The sequence below is a fragment of the Schistocerca americana genome, chromosome 2, assembly GCF_021461395.2.
Source record: "Schistocerca americana isolate TAMUIC-IGC-003095 chromosome 2, iqSchAmer2.1, whole genome shotgun sequence".
Lineage (NCBI taxonomy): Eukaryota > Metazoa > Arthropoda > Insecta > Orthoptera > Acrididae > Schistocerca > Schistocerca americana.
Window position 1 is genome coordinate 1,005,362,395 of NC_060120.1, and position 20,593 is coordinate 1,005,382,987.

Below are 20,593 nucleotides of genomic sequence, written 5' to 3' on the forward strand. Positions count from 1 at the left end.
TTACAGGGTTATAAATACAAAATCAAATAGAGGTAATGCAGGAGTAGGTTTAATAATGAATAAAAAAATAGGAGTGCGGGTTAGCTACTACAAACAGCATAGTGAACGCATTATTGTGGCCAAGATAGACACAAAGCCCATGCCTACTACAGTAGTACAAGTTTATATGCCAACTAGCTCTGCAGATGATGAAGAAATTGATGAAATGTATGACGAGATAAAAGAAATTATTCAGGTAGTGAAGGGAGACGAAAATTTAATAGTCATGGGTGACTGGAATTCGTCAGTAGAAAAAGGGAGAGAAGGAAACATAGTAGGTGAATATGGGTTGGGGGGAAGAAATGAAAGAGGAAGCCGACTTGTAGAATTTTGCACAGAGCATAACTTAATCATAGCTAACACTTGGTTCAAGAATCATGAAAGAAGGTTGTATACCTGGAAGAATCCTGGAGATACTAAAAGGTATCAGATAGATTACATAATGGTAAGACAGAGATTTAGGAACCAGGTTTTAAATTGTAAGACATTTCCAGGGGCAGATGTGGATTCAGACCACAATCTATTGGTTATGAACTGCAGATTGAAACTGAAGAAACTGCAAAAAGGCGGGAATTTAAAGAGATGGGACCTGGATAAACTGAAAGAACCAGAGGTTGTAGAGCGTTTCAGGGAGAGCATAAGGGAACAATTGGCAGGAATTGGGGAAAGAAATACAGTAGAAGAAGAATGGGTAGCTCTGAGGGATGAAGTAGTGAAGGCAGCAGAGGATCAAGTAGGTAAAAAGACGAGGGCTAATAGAAATCCTTGGGTAACAGAAGGAGAAAATATAAAAATGCAGTAAATGAAGCAGGCAAAAAGGAATACAAACGTCTCAAAAATGAGATCGACAGGAAGTGCAAAATGGCTAAGCAGGGATGGCTAGAGGACAAATGTAAGGATGTAGAGGCTTGTCTCACTAGGGGTAAGATAGATACTGCCTACAGGAAAATTAAAGAGACCTTTGGAGAGAAGAGAACCACTTGTATGAATATCAAGAGCTCAGATGGCAACCCAGTTCTAAGCAAAGAAGGGAAGGCAGAAAGGTGGAAGGAGTATATAGAGGGTTTATACAAGGGCGATGTACTTGAGAACAATATGGAAATGGAAGAGGATGTAGATGAAGATGAAATGGGAGATAAGATACTGCGTGAAGAGTTTGACAGAGCACTGAAAGACCTGAGTCGAAACAAGGCCCCGGGAGTAGACAACATTCCATTAGAACTACTGATGGCCTTGGGAGAGCCAGTCATGACAAAACTCTACCATCTGGTGAGCAAGATGTATGAGACAGGCGAAATACCCACAGACTTCAAGAAGAATATAATAATTCCAATCCCAAAGAAAGCAGGTGTTGACAGATGTGAAAATTACCGAACTATCAGTTTAATAAGTCACAGCTGCGAAATACTAACGCGAATTCTTTACAGACGAATGGAAAAACTGGTAGAAGTGGACCTCTGGGAAGATCAGTTTGGATTCCGTAGAAATGTTGGAACACGTGAGGCAATACTAACCTTACGACTTATCTTAGAAGAAAGATTAAGAAAAGGCAAACCTACGTTTCTAGCATTTGTAGACTTAGAGAAAGCTTTTGACAACGTTAACTGGAATACTCTCTTTCAAATTCTGAAGGTGGCAGGGGTAAAATACAGGGAGCGAAAGACTATTTACAATTTGTACAGAAACCAGATGGCAGTTATAAGAGTCGAGGGGCATGAAAGGGAAGCAGTGGTTGGTAAAGGAGTGAGACAGGGTTGTAGCCTCTCCCCGATGTTATTCAATCTGTATATTGAGCAAGCAGTAAAGGAAACAAAAGAAAAATTCGGAGTAGGTATTAAAATTCATGGAGAAGAAGTAAAAACTTTGAGGTTCGCCGATGACATTGTAATTCTGTCAGAGACAGCAAAGGACTTGGAAGAGCAGTTGAACGGAATGGACAGTGTCTTGAAAGGAGGATATAAGATGAACATCAACAAAAGCAAAACGAGGATAATGGAATGTAGTCAAATTAAATCGGGTGATGCTGAGGGGATTAGATTAGGAAATGAGACACTTAAAGTAGTAAAGGAGTTTTGCTATTTAGGGAGTAAAATAACTGATGATGGTCGAAGTAGAGAGGATATAAAATGTAGACTGGCAATGGCAAGGAAATCGTTTCTGAAGAAGAGAAATTTGTTAACATCGAGTATAGATTTAAGTGTCAGGAAGTCGTTTCTGAAAGTATTTGTATGGAGTGTAGCCATGTATGGAAGTGAAACATGGACGATAACCAGTTTGGACAAGAAGAGAATAGAAGCTTTCGAAATGTGGTGCTACAGAAGAATGCTGAAGATAAGGTGGGTAGATCACGTAACTAATGAGGAGGTACTGAATAGGATTGGGGAGAAGAGAAGTTTGTGGCACAACTTGACTAGAAGAAGGGATCGGTTGGTAGGACATGTTTTGAGGCATCAAGGGATCACAAATTGAGCATTGGAGGGCAGCGTGGAGGGTAAAAATCGTAGAGGGAGACCAAGAGATGAATACACTAAGCAGATTCAGAAGGATGTAGGTTGCAGTCGGTACTGGGAAATGAAGAAGCTTGCACAGGATAGAGTAGCATGGAGAGCTGCATCAAACCAGTCTCAGGACTGAAGACCACAACAACAGCAACATGACCGTAAGATTCGCCAAAGATGCAGAATGGTTCCTTTACGCTGGTATCCTTCAGAGTCGATCTTTTAGATTTCCCGTGTACGTGAAGTGTGGACGCTGTGGGAAGGTTACTAGAAGTGCTGGAAAATTCACCGCGTATCTTCTGCATGGTAAGCGCCCCGTCGACTTCCTCGTTCAGAAACTCCGTCAGTTGCAAAATGTCCCCTTCGGATATTCCCGTACGTTTGGCGTGAATTATGCAGCGGCGGCATATGTCATCCGGAAAAGCGCGTAAAATTTTCGGCGCGAGGACTCGGCCGTATCCGTTCACGTTTTCCCCAAGTACCCGGAGAGCTTGAATACGTCGCTGGCATTCAATGAATGTTGAATTAAGTTCCTCTGGGGTGGACAGCTGAATTGGTATTGTGGTTTCGAGATAATCTAAGTGGACTTGAATTATTCGATTCTTGTTGCCATAACGCGCTTGGAGAATCCTGTTCGTTTCTGCGTACGTCTCGGCCGGCACCGCGATATCGTCCACTAAATGCTTTGCTTCTCCCGAGAGACAGCCGCAAAGAAAGGTGTGTTTATTAATTGTAGTTACCGTCGGATCGTTGTCAACCGACTGCTCAAACTGCTCCCAGAATCGCGCCCATGTCTCGAGATCGCCTGAAAAAGGCTCAGGCTTGATCGGCGGAAGTTTTACTGTAGCTGTGGGAACACTCATTGTTACAGATTCTATCGGCGGATTGTCGCGAATATTTATGTCTGCTATCGTTTTCGCAAGCCCTTTCTCTATTTCGAGAGACAATCGAGAAATTGTGAGTTTCGAATTTAAGAACATCTTCTTCGTATTCGTCATCGTCTAACAACTCGTGAATATCCTCATCTAATTTAACGAGTCTGTTCAGAACGCTTCCCAATCTGTCATTGTAATATTTATAATCCGCGATTTCCGATTTGGCTGACAACCTTGCAACTTCCGCTACGAGTCGCGTAATATTTGCTCTTTCTCTCATACGTTTTCTCTTTAGAGAGTGTAACTGTGCTTCTGGTTTGTGGTCTGGCATGTCCATTCCGTCCGATTACTCCAAAGTTTAAAGCAGTGTCGGCTAGCGATCAGCTGGACCTAGTAAGGCGTTATCTTTGGATCGCTAGTCGAAGTAGTTCAATTGATGGTCGCTAGATGGCGGCACTAGTCATAAACAACCTACAGGCGTAGCGTAGGATATGATAATTCGTTAAAGCGCTAATTGAACATCTACAATAGCAGTACAGAGCGGCAATATTGTAATCAGTTGCCTTTACAAATGGCACTACAAAACATGTCGCGTGATAATTCAACTGAACTTAACTGTGTATGCAGGTGGTTGTCGTCGAAGAGCTTGCGTGGTGTGACAAATCGCTGCAGTACGCCCCCTCATAGTATTGCCGCGTGACGTGCGTCCAGAATTCGTGTTTCACAACGGCAATCGTGGAAATTGTCTCCCGGGTTTCAGCACGAAATTCTTTTGTCGTGAATCACAATAGAGCAGCGATTAGCAGTCTAACACCACTTTATTTTATAGTCACAGAACATACAATACAACATGTCAAAGATACACTGTCCTAACAGTAAACAAACAGTCTCTCACTTGCCCGAAGTACATCACTCTGTGACACCCTACATTTCTTCTTCCATGCAATTATAATTTAGAGCTTTACTGAGAACCTGCCTCCACCCACACAGGCTACATTTTCCTTTCATTTTCTCCTGTTTTCCTTTGTTTTCTCGTTTAGGTTATATATTTGTAAATCTTTACTGATGCCGCCTTTTCTTTTCCGATCTTCTTTTGTACATCCTTCCACTCTTCTTTGAAATCTTATTTCTGGAACCTGTATTCTACTTTTTTGGTGTGTTGTTGTTGCCCATGCTTGTCGTCCATAAGTAAAGGTTGGTACTGCTATTGTTTTATAAAACTTCAGCTGGGTTTCGTTCCTGGATTTACTCTGCAAACCTTTTACGATGGTTCCACATATGGAAGTAAATGCATTTAATTTTTGGTCAATGTCATGGTTATATCAGTAAGTGATGTCGCATCCAAGATATTTGAAATGTTATACTTGCTCCAAGATTTTATTATTCACGACTGTTTTATGCCTTACTGGTTATCTGCCCTGAAATGCCACCACTTTCGTTTTACGTACCGACAATTTTAGGTTGTAATTTGAGGCAACTTATAGACTCCCATCTAAAGGTCATCTTTATTCTCTGTCATTTAAAAGAAGCGCATTTACGTTCAAAATTTTCCATTTGCCAATACTTCATCTATATTTTTATTGAAGAGGGTTGCAGGAATAGAGAAACATTATCGTACTCCTGTAGTTGTATTCATTGGCATTGTTCTTATACACTTCTGGAAATTGAAATAAGAACACCGTGAATTCATTGTCCCAGGAAGGGGAAACTTTATTGACACATTCCTGGGGTCAGATACATCACATGATCACACTGACAGAACCACAGGCACATAGACACAGGCAACAGAGCATGCACAATGTCGGCACTAGTACAGTGTATATCCACCTTTCGCAGCAATGCAGGCTGCTTTTCTCCCATGGAGACGATCGTAGAGATGCTGGATGTAGTCCTGTGGAACGGCTTGCCATGCCATTTCCACCTGGCGCCTCAGTTGGGCCAGCGTTCGTGCTGGACGTGCAGACCGCGTGAGACGACGCTTCATCCAGTCCCAAACATGCTCAATGGGGGACAGATCCGGAGATCTTGCTGGCCAGGGTAGTTGACTTACACCTTCTAGAGCACGTTGGGTGGCACGGGATACATGCGGACGTGCATTGTCCTGTTGGAACAGCAAGTTGCCTTGCCGGTCTAGGAATGGTAGAACGATGGGTTCGATGACGGTTTGGATGTACCGTGCACTATTCAGTGTCCCCTCGACGATCACCAGTGGTGTATGGCCAGTGTAGGAGATCGCTCCCCACACCATGATGCCGGGTGTTGGCCCTGTGTGCCTCGGTCGTATGCAGTCCTGATTGTGGCGCTCACCTGCACGGCGCCAAACACGCATACGACCATCATTGGCACCAAGGCAGAAGCGACTCTCATCGCTGAAGACGACACGTCTCCATTCGTCCCTCCATTCACGCCTGTCGCGACACCACTGGAGGCGGGCTGCACGATGTTGGGGCGTGAGCGGAAGACGGCCTAACGGTGTGCGGGACCGTAGCCCAGCTTCATGGAGACGGTTGCGAATGGTCCTCGCCGATACCCCAGGAGCAACAGTGTCCCTAATTTGCTGGGAAATGGCGGTGCGGTCCCCTACGGCACTGCGTAGGATCGTACGGTCTTGGCGTGCATCCGTGCGTCGCTGCGGTCCGGTCCCAGGTCGACGGGCACGTGCACCTTCCGCCGGCCACTGGCGACAACATCGATGTACTGTGGAGACCTCACGCCCCACGTGTTGAGCAATTCGGCGGTACGTCCACCCGGCCTCCCGCATGCCCACTATACGCCCTCGCTCAAAGTCCGTCAACTGCACATACGGTTCACGTCCACGCTGTCGCGGCATGCTACCAGTGTTAAAGAGTGCGATGGTGCTCCGTATGCCACGGCAAACTGGCTGACACTGACGGCGGCGGTGCACAAATGCTGCGCAGCTAGCGCCATTCGACGGCCAACACCGCGGTTCCTGGTGTGTCCGCTGTGCCGTGCGTGTGATCATTGCTTGTACAGCCCTCTCGCAGTGTCCGGATCAAGTATGGTGGGTCTGACACACCGGTGTCAATGTGTTCTTTTTTCCATTTCCAGGAGTGTATTTCCCATATCTCTAACAATTTAGGCGTTTGTGTATAGACACTGAATAGCATTTCCGAGGTGAGATGGATAACCTCGTTCGGCTATGATATTCCATAGCGTTTCCCTATTCACATTATCGAAACCTCTCTCAAAATCCACAAAAGCGAGTTGGGAGTCTCTATTGAAGACTTGGGTCTAATCTGTAACTTGTTGCAGTGTAAAAAACTTTGTTAATAGGTGATTGTCCTTGTCTGAAACCTAATTATTCTTTATATATTAACTTTTTCATAACTTTTTAGGTGTAGCATTCAGGATTGTGGCATATAGTTTTTTCGTGAATCCAGGAGGCTTACACCTCGATTGTTTCTGCATTTATTTTATTGCCTTTTTTGTAAGACAGATATTGCTTTGGCTTTCAGCCAGTCTTCTGGTACCTGCTTATTTCTCCAACACTGGTTAAATATGTGAAGAAGTCTTATATGCAAGAATAACCCTCCATATTTCTACAAATTCATGCATGAACCATATAATGTCACGCTCTTGTTACTTATTTACATTGATGTCTGCTGAGTTTCCGGCAACTTAACTACTAAAAAATGACTTGAAAGTAGATATTGTAACTGTGTAAGTTATAATAAGTAGCTCAGTCCATGACGAAGACCTTGTCATTTAAAAACTTCAGTGAGATTGTGATCCAAAAACAAAGACAATTCTGTATTTATTTATCAATGCTGGATGCATTAGGGCCATTAGGCTCTACCTTGCATCTTACAAGGTATAAATTATACAGTATTTTACCGTATATTCATTATCACACATCGATTCCGGAAGGTCTAACAACTTGGACTAGAAGGCGTACATGCACCGCCTGTACAAGACAAATATCTTTTGTCTCAGTATTACTTGGGCGATCTTCGTCTTGTTAAGAGATACTAACGATCAAGGGTTCGCAAGTACTTACAACTCTTCGCATATTGTACGTTGCATTTGTCTCTTGGCACTAAATTTTTAGATTTCTTATGAGTAACTGAGTATAAGTATCTGGTAATTCATCGTTTGGTTTTATTCTGCTGTGGTGTTTTAGATATAACAGTTCTATTGTTTTAGCATGGAGCATTAGTTGTAGCTACTTAGGATTACGATTGGTTATGTGTTTCCTAGCCGGCCGGTGTGGCCGAGCGGTTCTAGGCGCTTCAGTCTGGAACCGCGCGACCGCTACGGTCGCAGGTTCGAATCCTGCCTCGGGTATGGATGTGTGTGATGTCCTTAGGTTAGTTAGGTTTAAGTAGTTCTAAGTTCTAGGCGACTGATGACCTCAGAAGTTAAGTTGCATAGTGCTCAGAGCCGTATGTCTTTCCCTGAAGATGTCAGGTACGCTAGTCTTAAACGTTCGACAAATGTAGTGTCATTGTTTCAAAAAATTCTGCTGTGGATGTGATATTTGTAACTTGCTTTCAACTATACAGTTGTCTCTACCACGTAACTACACCGTAATTTTTGAATTCAGTCTGGTGAAAACCTGCTCCAGTAGTCTGACGTTCTCTGCTAGTGGATTGCTTAAATCTGCCTGGAAAATTTATTGTTCAAAATTATGTGGGTTGATTAATGTATATAAGCCGTATTGTAGTATTTCGCTTCCGTTTATGTGGTGTTGTCGTCAAAATTCGTTTCGTAAGATGTCACACACAGAATAATTATTTATGTAAATTTTGCTACACGGTATTCATTTGAAGATGTACAAAACTACTACGTTTACACATAACTTGTTAAAAATAAAACACATGATTACCGTTTGGAATGGTACATTTACTAATGTAAATGTTCGAAATTCAAGTATAGTAAGTACAATGGTAATGAAAAGTTGAAATGAAGTGTCATCGGAGGACATGTTTAGTAAAAACGTACAAATTATGGCATGTAATATCATTTATACAAGTGAGGTGTTTCTTCACAGATTTTGGTTGATGAAGTCCAGGTGAGCGGATACCCTGGTGAAGACGGACGGAGCGCCTGGGTATCCACACGGGTCCACTCCCCAGGACACCACACCGATCAGTTCGCCGTTCTGAGCCAGGGGGCCTCCAGAGTCACCCTAAGGATAATGAAACATATATGGGTCAGTGAAAAAATCTCAGCATTCCTAGAAAGATTTCTTCTAGAAAGAATAACCTATAACGGTATTTTACTCTTACCCTACATTATTTGTTACATGGTTGCACGTAACAGTTTGGAAAAAAAGTAAAAACAATCTTGAGCTAATAATTACAGATCAAGCTTCACACATTTTTAGTTGCTTGCGATACGTTTACCGTCACCACGGGTTTCGAATCGCAGGCCATTACCAAGTGTCAAGGGATTACTTAACAGATCTATCAGAGGTCATTGGAACAGTGGAAAGTTCTACGGGACTGAAAGAGGACCCAGGTCATAGCAATCTATAAAAAGGGTAGAAAATCGGATGCACATAATTACCGGCCAATTTCACTGACATCGATTTGTTGTAGAATCATAGAACATATTTTGTGTTCAGACATAATGACCTTTCTAGACTCTGAGAAGCTCATCTGCACAAACCAGCACGGTTTTAGGTAACAGCGGTCATGCGAGACACAGCTGGCCCTCTTTGTACATAATATACAACAGGCTATAGATACCGGCTCCCAGGTTGATTCCATATTTATCGATTTTCGAAAGGCATTCGACTCAGTTCCTCACTGTCGCTTGCTCCAAAAAGTGCACATTTACGGTCTATCCGATGACATATGCGGTGGGATAGAAAGTATTCTAACAGACAGAGAGCAGTGTCGTCCTGAATGGGGGGACTTCAATAGAAACAAGCGTAACATCAGCTGTGTCCCAGGGCAGCGTAATAGGTCCGCTGCTTTTTACGTTTTACATAACGATCTGGTTGATGATAATACAGCGGCATTAGACTGTCTGTCGATGCTGTAGTCTACAGGAGAGTAGAGTCACACGAAAGTTGTGAACAAATCAATGAAGTAATCATCTTGTGGTGCAGTTAAGGCGGAACTTCTCATCCCAAAATCAATGAAGATTTGCAGAAAATAAATGCGTGGTGTAAGGACTGGTAGTTATCTCTCAATATTAGTAAGTGTAACCTACTGCGTATAACAAGGCGAAAATCCCCATTAATGTACGAGTGCAAAATAAATGCCCAGTCTTTGGAAACGGTAACATCCGTCAAGTGTCTGGGTGTGACTATTCGAAATGATCTCAAATGGAATGATCAGATTACACAAGTAACGGGCGAAATGATCTCAAATGGAATGATCAGATTACACAAGTAACGGGAAAGACGAACTCTAGATTGCGTTTTATCGGTAGAATCCTGAGGCGATGCAGTCCTTCAACAAAGGAAATTGCTTATAATACGTTAGTTCGTCCAGTCAGAGTTGGGACTCTTCAAAAGACTGAAAAGGTCCAAAGAAGAGCGGCAAGATTCGTGACTGGTACATCTAGCCATCGCGAGAGCTTTACAAATTTCATAGATAGACGACGCGCTAAACGGAAGGAGCTGCTCACTAAATTCCGAAATCGATCTTCGCCGAGGATGTAGAGCATATATTATTGCCACCAACTTTCAAAACGCGCAACGATCATCATTAAAAGGTAAAGGAAATTAGAGCTGGTACTGAGGCGTTCAGACAGTCGTTTTTCCCTCGTGCGATCCGCGAGTGGAACAGAGAAACACAATTCCTATGCTCGCAAACTAAACAGCAAATACTCAGCCTCTTTGGTCATTAGAATATTACAAGGCTCTTGATCGACATTGATAAGTAAACTTAAAACTATGTAATATGTCTGCGTTTAATCATCCGGAAATATTTCAAATAGTAACTTACACTGCAGACGGAGATGCCATCGTAAAGGGGTCCCGTGCAGACCATGGTCTCCGTAAGCGGGTTGGTCCCCATATCCAGATCGTCGATATTTTGGCTGCAAGTTTCATAGTCGATGATGCTGACGTCGACTGTCTGCAGAATATCAGGTGTGCTGGCCGTTTCCGTTGTACCCCAGCCAGAAACGACGGCGGTAGACCCACCTGGCGTCGGATGAAAATGCAATGCTTAGCAGACTAAGTGGTCTCACAACACAATCTTAATCATACTTTGGGTGGTCACAACAGATTTGAATGTAACTGCCTAACATCAGAGTTCTCTTAATTTAACAATATATTTTCCATTCACAGTCTGTCTCAACGCACCCATCAGTCCATTCTGATTTAGGTTTCCCATCGTTTCTGCAAATCGGTTACAGCAACTGTCAAACTGGTTACTTCGAAAAATACATAGAGGACTTCCTTCCTGATAATTCCGGAATCTCAGCTTGTACTCTTTTTCCAATGATATCGATATAAGAGGCGCGTACAATCCTAACCTTTCGTTTCCAATGTTTTTGTTAAATCAGAGATGATATTTATCATCTGAAAGTCTTGCATGGTGCTGCAAGCGACTCACATACAAAATAACGTATTAAATTTGCCTTCCATTCCATCTTGGCCACATTCGACTCTGACAACAAACATGTATTTACACGGATGTGTTACAGGTTCCTTATAGAGCACTTTCCCAGAAGCTTCGAGAACACTGGTAAGGTAATGTCCTCATACACGAGGGGCGTTCTTTAAGTAATGTAACACATTTTTTTGTCGGTCAGCTTCGGTTTAAAAAATGCGGAGTTTCTCATGGGCCTAGTGGTATATTACGTATTCACGCCCTGTAGTTTCACGAAGCTCCTATAGGTGTCGGCGCTATACGTAGTCTTCAAAATGGCGTCTGTAACAGTGGTACGTTCCAAGCAGAGAGCTGGCACTGCGTTTCTTTTGGCGGGAAACCAGACCGTCACAGATATTCATAACGCTTGTCGAATGTCTGTTCAGACTTGGAAGTGAACAAAGCACGGTGAGTCGTCTTACACAACGCTGCTCACCCTAGAGGAGCTCACAGAAATTCATTGAATTGCTCTTCGTCATACGCCCTACAGACCGCATCTCGCACCTTTCGACATCTCTTTGGCCCAGTGAAGAAAGCAGTATGCCGACGAGCGGGAAGTTATCGATGCAACAAGACGTTTCCTCCGACGTCGACCAGTGAGTGGAACATGCGGGCATATAAGACCTAACAATAAAGCGGCGTAAGACAGTCGCATTATGTTGTAAAGTGAGGTTTTGTAGCCAAAGGATGGGGAATGTTTTTGTGTTTTGGATTGCTAAAACCATCCTGCTTTCAGAAAAAAGACCTGTCCATTATTTATTGAACGCCCGTCGTACATAAACATTTCAATTTTCTCTCTTTACATAGAAGTGATTTTGCTGATGGGATCTGTGAAGTCTGCGTAGCGACCCTGTATAATTCACAAAAGTATGCATCTTCCTGCCTTAATAGCAACTGTAATTAATATTTTTCCATACCCACAGAAATCAACACTTATCAGTTATTTAATTAAGAAAGGAATCCTACTTCAAACTTCTTTCCTGACCAGCATATGAAAGCTTCGCTGAAATTGCTAAATATTTTGGACAGTATGACAAACACTTACCCTCTGCTAGTGAGTAAACAGCTACGGTTATGACGTGGCATACCTGCAGGGATTGAACCAGCGCTGGGCAAGCTGATGGCCTGGACGTACGTGCCCAGGGACAGGGAGGACTGCAAGGTGAAGACGGCGATGTCGTTTGCAGCTACACCTCTAAAGGAAAAAAAAGTTCTCCGTAGGCCCAGTGTTAGGCTAGTATCGTTATTAAGAGCTATTAACTGTTGGACCATACTGAACAACTTATTCGTATGTTAGTCAATAGCAAAAGAAAATACGTCCTGTTCAACTGAATGTCTCTAATTTTATCTGTACTTCAGTTTTTGAGGCAAGGTGGTTATTTGCAACTACAATGTCTTACGAAATACCCTTAGTCACATATCTGGTTTCTGTACTATGTATTATCTTACCTTAGTTGAAAGAGTAGTGAGTGATGTGATCCACATGAGTGCTAAAAGGAATCCGTAAAATTTTGGTTACACGATAAATCAAACAAATGTAAAGGCCGTAAATTCGACTAAGTACCTAGGAATTACATCAACGAACAACTTAAATTACAAAGAACGCATGGAAAATGTTGTGAGGAAGGCGAACAAAAAATTGAGTTCAGTTGGCAAAACACTGAGACGTAAATTATTTACTGAGGAGACTGCCTACACTACGCTTGTCCGTCCTCTTTTGGAATACTGCTGCGTAGTGTGGTTCCTTACCAGACAGAATTAACGGAGTACATCGAGAAAGTTCAAAAACGGGCAGGATGTTTTGTATTATCGAGAAATAGGGAAGAGAGTCTCGCGGAGATGATACATCATTTGGGGTGGCAATCGTTAAAATTAAGCCGTTTTTCGTTGCAGCGGGATCTTTTCATTAAATTTCAATCACCATCTTTCTCCTCCGAATACGAAAATATTTTGTTGACGCCGACCTACATACGGAGATACGATCGTCATAATAAGGGAGATAAGATCTCGCATGGAAAGATGTAGGTGTTATTTTTTCCGGGCACTGTTCGGGAATGGAATTATAAAGAATTAGTGTGAAGATGGTTCGATGAACCCTCAGCCAGCCACTTAAGTGGGAATTGCAGAGTAGCCATGTAGAACCAGATGCAGATGCGCTATACGACTCTAGCTTCCTGCTATGATGACGCTTAACCTAATAGAGTTTTATGGAACGAGGTATATCAGTAACTCATGACTCCCGACTTTTGATCCCTGAAACGGCATTGGCAGTGGGTCTATATGTTACGCACTCACCCAGGATAGAGCGGATGCACCGTCTGGTCCGAGACTCGGATCTCCTGCTCGCTGCCCTCGTTGCTGCTCAAGTCGTAATCTCCGGCCACGGCCTGTCAATGAAAAGTTGCACCGTCAAACACGTTAAATTTGCTTCCACTGAGCGTATCACCGTAAAAGGCAGTTTGTGGTACGCCTTAAGACAGAACTAATGTTCTGCATGTATAATCTACACTCTAATAAAAAAACATAAAAGAGAACAAGACCCATCATGAACGAATTATCCGAAAGGGGTCGAAATCGGTAGATGTGATGCACATATATTAACAAACAAATGATTTTAATTTTAGAAAAAAATGGATGATCTAGTCATGCAAAACAGCGTCGCAAACTGAACGAGTCAGTAATGCATTTGTTCACCTCTGGCCCCTGTACAAGCAGTTATTCCACTTTGCCTTGACTGACAGAGTTGTTGGATGTTTCTTGTAATCGCCAAAATCCCAAGTTGGCAGGAGGGCTCTGAGCGTTATGCTCCATACCTTCTCGAGTGGGGAGAGGTCAGTCGACCTTGCTGGTCAAGCTAAGGTACGACAGGCATGAAGGCAAACGCTACAGGCTACCGCCGTGTGTGGGTGGGCATTATCTTGCTGAAATGAGAGCCTGCAGTGGGCATTGTGTTGCTGAAATGTAAGCCTGCAGTGGGCATTAGGTTGCTGAAATGTAAGCCCGTGGTGGCTAGCAATGAAGGGCAACAAAACGGGGCGTAGAATATCGTTGACGTACCACACGTGGGGTAAGGGTACAACGGGTGACACGAAGAGGATACCGCTATGTAAAGAACTGAGACCCCAGATGTCGGACAGTATGGCGGGGGACAGTCACGTTGGTATCCCATCACTGTCCGAGGCATCTCCAGACACGTCTTCACTGGTCATCAGGGATCATTTCCACTCCAGTCAATGAGATTCCAGGCCGAAGACGTGTACGGAGACGTCCCAGGTGGTGGTGGGATACCAACCTGACTGTCGCCAGCCGTGCGGCTCAACAATCAGGAGCGATGGACCAGGCTGCCATTTCTTTTCATAGAAGAGCCCGTTCGGTTTTGTTTTCTCACCCTTCATGGCGAGCTATCCTGGACATACTTTTCAATCACCACAAACGGCTCGACAATCAAGAGCGATGGACTGGGCTGCCATTTGTTTTCATAGAAGAGCCTGTTCGGTTTTATTTTGTCACCCTTCATGGCGAGCTATCCTGGACATACTTTTCAATCACCACAAACGGCTCGACAATCAAGAGCGATGGACTGGGCTGCCATTTGTTTTCATAGAAGAGCCTGTTCGGTTTTATTTTGTCACCCTTCATGGCGAGCTATCCTGGACATACTTTTCAATCACCACAAACGGCGAGAATTTGTGCTGCTTGTGTTCGTGCTTGCCAAACCCCGCCTTGGCCAGCAAGAACGCCGGATATCTCTCCAATTGAGAAGGTTTCGAGCATTATGGCGAGGGGCCTCCAGCTATCGTGGGATTTTGAATATCTAACTCACAAGTTGGTAAGAATGTGGCACGGCATTACTCAGAAGCACATCCACCCCCAGCTCTGTCAATCAATACTAAACCGAATAACTACTTGCATAAAGACCAGAGGTGGACCATCGTGTTATTGGTTTGGTTAATTTGTGAGGCTTTTTCTGTTGAAGAATTAATCATTCCGTCGTTCTCAAATTGTAATGAATGACATGTATATCACATCTACCGATTTACGACCCATTCGATAATTTCTTCGTGCTGCATCGATTTGTGCTAGGGTGCTTCGGTAGAGTGCCATGCAGGAAATTTTTGATATTCTCTTATCAGATAGAGTAACTCTTTCAACAGCCAAGAAGAAATATCCCAATTAGCTTTGAACATGCAAGTAAAAATATCTTTATCAGTTTGTTTCAATGATTTTGTGCACTTTTTCATTTTGTAAGTGAAAGTGCCGATGAAGTGCCAATAGAATGTCCTTATTGTGGCATTACTGCATTCTTCTGTCAGTTATTCTCAACCTAAAGCTTATCATCACGATATGAAGACGCCAGAAGTATACTAACACAGTGTCCTGTACTGCTCATTAAAATTAGTCCTTGTATAGTTGGCGTAAAGTAGGCAATATTACATTTTCACTACTTAACTTTACAATATATTTCCTCCTACAAAGTGTGTTTCAGGTATCCAACATGCAAATCGATCGAAACTTACGGGGGCTAAAGTGGTTATGTAAGTGTAGTGTAGTGTACCCTTCTAGGCATACTCACGATGTAGTGGCCGAGGCTGGCCGCGCAGTGTCCTGCGGTGAGGATAGCAGTGCTAGAGAGGATGGAGCCACCACAGTTGTGGTACCGCAGACCCAGCACCACGTGCTGCAGGGACACCTGGTACGGAAACTCGCCTGCGAAGAAGATCCACGAAATGTGCTGTCAACACACCCTCGCTCGCCTCTTAAAAATTTTGATTTTCTTTATTTTGTGACATAAGTTTGTGATCAAGGTTGTATGTTTCCATATAAGACAATGAAATGTGAGAAGAAATAGTGCCTCAGTGTCTGCAGAAAGGCTACTCCTCTCCGGCAGCACCACAACGGGCGCCGATTTTGAAATTCCCACTCAACAACTGGATCGCCACCCGCGCCGTCACTTATTCTTCCTCCATTAGGCTACTGTAACGGAACCTATTAAAGGCTTTATTGTAAAGAAGTATGCGATACCCTCCTAATTCAACCAGTTTAGCTAGCAATTATGAGAATAGAAAACTAATTGTGTATGTTAGCAATGATTGCATAACATGTCTACATAAACAATCAACACATTAAAATACAATTAATAACTGTATGTGTTGGGGTTTATGGGCGCTCAACATCGAGGTCATCAGGGCCCTAATTAATAACTGACCGACACAAAAGTTAACATTACTTGAACACTGATACAGCAGATGTAATTATGTAAAAAACACTATATTCAATTGAAATAATTAATATGAAATACGAATAATATTGGTCAACTTACGTATTTTGCATCTTCTTAAATAAAAATTATACAGTGAAACCTATTTATTCACTAGGACTGTTTTCACTCACTATTCACGTAAACACATCTATTTTAAACGAGAGCCACTGTAATGTTTAATAATTCACGTTATTTACTTACGTATGCAAATGAGAGAAGTCAATAGATGTACCTTTGAAAAACGGCCTTTTTGCAACAAAGAATTGTTCTGACAAGTTCACAAATCTGTCTGTCATTTTAATGACCTGTTAAATTATGTCACTCGATGTAAATTAATAACTTTTTTGCACAAATTACGATAACAGATGGATGCCTGACTTATAAACCACATCTCTTCTTAGTAGTTCTATGACGAGGTTATAAATGCAAGCAGCAAGAAGCCTCGTCAGCTCAATCTTGATTGAACTTTTGTAAAGTGTGTGTGTTATTGTCTTGCAAAGATGTAAAAGAAGTGTTAAGATGGCTACCGTGCCAATAAATAGTTGAACTTCACTTATGCTGTCTTTCATTGTTTATCAACAAGCACATCTACAACACGGGACCTCATCTTTTTACTCCTAGGCGAATACATATTGAGCCAACATTAACATCAAGATACAGCAGTGAACCAGCCAGCAGCAGCAGCAACCACTACAATACAATTTAATGGTGCCAACCCAATTCTCTACATCAAGTGCTAACAAGCTTCGTATATTGGAGTGATATAGTGCGAATATAGGAATATCAACAATTGGGCAACCATTATACTACGCAGGGACAGAATTTATAAATTTCTGAAAGTTGTAAGGAAAATATAATAAAAGGTGAAGTTCAGCGTCCAATTACCGACAGCTGTGGACTTATAACTACATACTTCGATGATATGGCCATCCATTTTGTCATTACACTCCAGACGCCTCAGTTTTTGTGTTGTTTAAACTGTTTTTAAGGCATAATTAGCGTTAACGAGGACGATTAGTTTTAATTACATACGTAAACTTTCACTGCAGTGACTGAGATACGTTTTGTCTGATACGAACTCAGTCGATTGCACATATGATGAAGTGTGACATCTAGGTATGTAGATGATAAAATACTCTGTACCACAGCGTGGGGAAAATGAGGACCATGACTATGGACCACGGACAGTCCATTGTTAAGCCGCTGTAGCTTCTTAACCACCCTTCAAGGCGAAACAAAAGTGTGATTAGGCTGAGGAACACGAAATTAGGGAAAGCTAATAGCAGTCGGAAAATCCAGCGATTCTGGGAAGGCGTAGCGTCTTACACCGACTGACGGGAAGGAAATCTGTTAAGTCTCTTCCAGACAGGCTGCAGTTCTTTAGCACCGTTCTTTCTTCCGTGCAGAGCACCCACCAACATGCACTATTTGAGGAGTATCTCTATGCCAAATTTTAGGTGAGTGAACAAGGTTCGCATTGGAGAGGGCGGCCCATGTTTAGACTATATACGTGTGGTCTGTTTCGAATGACGGCGCTCACAGTGTTCATTTATTAAAATTCTTTTTGTCCGCCAACTTATATTTCTGAGAGAATCTTGGCGAATACCACGTAACTTAATTCTTCTATACTGACTTACCCGTAAAACAAAATGAAGGCTGATGACAATGTCTTTGCGAGCCCTCTAAGTAAATGTCGATAACATTATTGTACAGCTATTGCAGTTATATGAAGACGTCTACGTAAAAATTTTTGATTAGGCTAATATGTACGTAGTACATTTCCAACGATTAGGACATTATACATGGTGGTCAGAAACAGTCTGCCGGCCGCGGTGGTCTAGCGGTTCTAGGCGCGCAGTCTGGAACCGCGCGACTGCTACGGTCGCAGGTTCGAACCCTGCCTCGGGCATGGATGTGTGTGATGTCCTTAGGTTAGTTAGGTTTAAGTAGTTCTAAGTTCTAGGGGACTAATGACCACAGATGTTAAGTCCTATAGTGCTCAGAGCCATTTTGAGCCAGAAACAGTCTGGAAAGCTTGTGATGGTGATTCAGGATGGGCTGTGCTGGTAAAAAAACCGTTAAGAAAAAATTTCAATAAGTTGTACCGTTTCAGACTTAATTAACATTAAAGATAGGTAATCAGGCCGTTGGAGAGTTGTCCTCACAGCGTAAATGATTGCGCCCTAGACTGTTCAGACGTTGGCTCGGGTACTAACCTTACTACCGTCCCATGGCCAATTTTTTTTTTTTTATCGGAGAACACGTTTGGCGACAAAGTCTCTGGTGGGCTGCTCGAATTTGCGCGTGCAAAGGCGTCATTGGTAATTTAAATGCCAATTGACTCAGAAACGGCGCAAAGTACCGAAATTTTTTCTTAACAGTTATTTCTCATCACGATCTACCCTGCAACACTCCTACAAGCTTTTCAGACTATTTCTGACAACCTGGTACAAATAAAAATGCATCCAGTAGAAATGATTAATATATCTGAGATAGGAATTAATCAGTTAAACTAGAATACTGGCTACTAATCACCAGTAAAGTTCTATTTTACTCGGTATTGTTTTTTCTTTCAAATCTAGAGCTCTTGGGTCGTTTAGTTTAGAAAATGTGCTTGCGCAGAACAATCTACATCGACATCACTATTGCGTTAGAGTACTGCAAGCGAAGACCTTCAGAAGGTGGATGCTCACCTCTGGTGGCGTCGTGTCCACCGTAGATGCGTCCCCTGGAGAGAGCGAAACGCCGAGCCGGTCCAGTGTGCGGCAGACGACGCACTGGAAGCGCCGAACCTGCAGACAAACACAGCGACGTCACGTTCAGTCATCCCTTTCAAACTGAGTACTTGTCATAAACTGCAAATGTAGTCCTGATATGTACTGAAGCTTAACATTTGCCCATCACGAGAGCCTGTCTCGCAACAGAACCGTACAAACACTTTTCAAAAGTCAACAAAACGGATTAGTCTGCCGTTCGTTCCTCGCGTCTCTATCTAAACTGCGCAGATTCTCTCTCGCGGGGCAGGAGACTAGCATCGTAGATTAGAAAAAAAAGTGCATATGACTACGATGCAGAAGTCAATGTCAAACGGCACAGTAAGCAGCTGTCTAAATGTTTCTCGAAGCTCGTACAACGGGAACAGTCTTCGCAAGATGGCGCTACCTGTACTTTGTACCACATTAATCTGGCTGTTTCAACTCGTCACAGAAGCTCAGCTGAGCTTCTGCTCGACTAAAGACAGAGACAGTTAATTACAGAACAGTGGCTCTTCCTCTGTACTCACCCAGCACACAGGTGGCGAGGGCCACGACGAGTAGTGTGTGTGTGAACATCTTGAGGAGTCGTGTTGTGGTCTGTATGGCCAGCAATGCTTTATATACGCTTTGGAATTGACGATAATTTTGGGGGAGGCAGACCTTGGGTTGTTCTGCGAATCATGAAGATTAACTGACGTGAATGCCACTCGTTCTTATCTTCCGTAGTTCATCCAGTGTCACAAGAGGTAACCGAAATCTTAGCTTTAGATAACGTTATATCATTTTCTACGATCTGTGTCTTCCACGGCATTCACAATGACTGGGATAACATTTAACAGTTAGGTAATTGCGCAATTTAATAAAAAAAACGTTGTGGTCTTCCATTTGACCCTGCTTGGTAATATCACTATGTACTAACCAAAATTTAATCATTTTAGTGCTGATGCGGGCAAGACTGTAGATTTTAATACGTGTGCAGCTAGTTTATCTTAGATGCCATACTCACATCATCAGTACCTAAGAGAAACCGTACTACGTAGTAAAAAGCAGCCTGATGTGCTGGTTTGTCAAGGTTTAATACGTTTTAAAGATAATGAAATTTGCGACGCCGCTTGTGTTAACAAGAAATTTATAAACAAACACTCAAAATATGTTTCTTGGAACTAAATCCCTTCTCATTCTTGTTTTATGAGATATGTGTAACACACCAACTTCTGAAGTGTATTTCTGTAGCTCCGTTTTGATGTAGTTACGGAGTAATGTAGTAATAAAAATAATGGATTCCTGTCCCCTTGCATAGTTAATTTTGTCTGGTGTGGTGTATTAACATGTTGAGTTACTGCTATTCTAATTTCGATGCACAACCGTATTTGTCACCATGCAAGTTTATGCATCAGTTTCATTGACTAAAACGTACTTATAGCGAAATAAACTTGTATTTGCTCAGTTTCTGTTCTTCGAATTATTCTGTAAAATCACTGGTTACGTTACAAGGCTTATTTGTTAATGATTTTGTCAACAAGGCGGGCGGAGGTCACATATGTTACTTGAAACTGAGATTTTGCTGACCTGAAACAAATTAAAGCTCGAGTCG

The 20,593-nt window shown here is 42.6% G+C and overlaps 1 protein-coding gene across 1 annotated transcript; it reads right to left on the reverse strand.

Annotated features, from left to right (window-relative positions):
* Nucleotides 1-8,417: 8,417 nt before the first annotated feature.
* LOC124594605 (trypsin-1-like) lies at nucleotides 8,418-19,575 on the reverse strand. Its single transcript, XM_047132977.1, has 7 exons — nucleotides 19,527-19,575; nucleotides 18,937-19,035; nucleotides 15,557-15,690; nucleotides 13,279-13,370; nucleotides 12,072-12,178; nucleotides 10,333-10,532; nucleotides 8,418-8,561 (listed from the first exon to the last, which is right to left on the reverse strand). The coding sequence occupies exons 1-7, from the start codon at nucleotides 19,573-19,575 to the stop codon at nucleotides 8,418-8,420; spliced, it is 825 nt and encodes a 274-aa protein (XP_046988933.1).
* Nucleotides 19,576-20,593: the final 1,018 nt, after the last annotated feature.

Bases quoted from the DNA above. Each gene is read 5' to 3' on its own strand.
- LOC124594605 (XM_047132977.1), bottom strand. From the start codon at position 19,575: ATGTTCACACACACACTACTCGTCGTGGCCCTCGCCACCTGTGTGCTG. The intron at 15,691-18,936 runs GTGAGCATCCAC...TCTTCTTCGCAG, and splicing joins TGGACACGACGCCACCAGAG to GCGAGTTTCCGTACCAGGTG. The intron at 8,562-10,332 runs GTAAGTTACTAT...CATTATCCTTAG, and splicing joins ATGGCATCTCCGTCTGCAGT to GGTGACTCTGGAGGCCCCCT.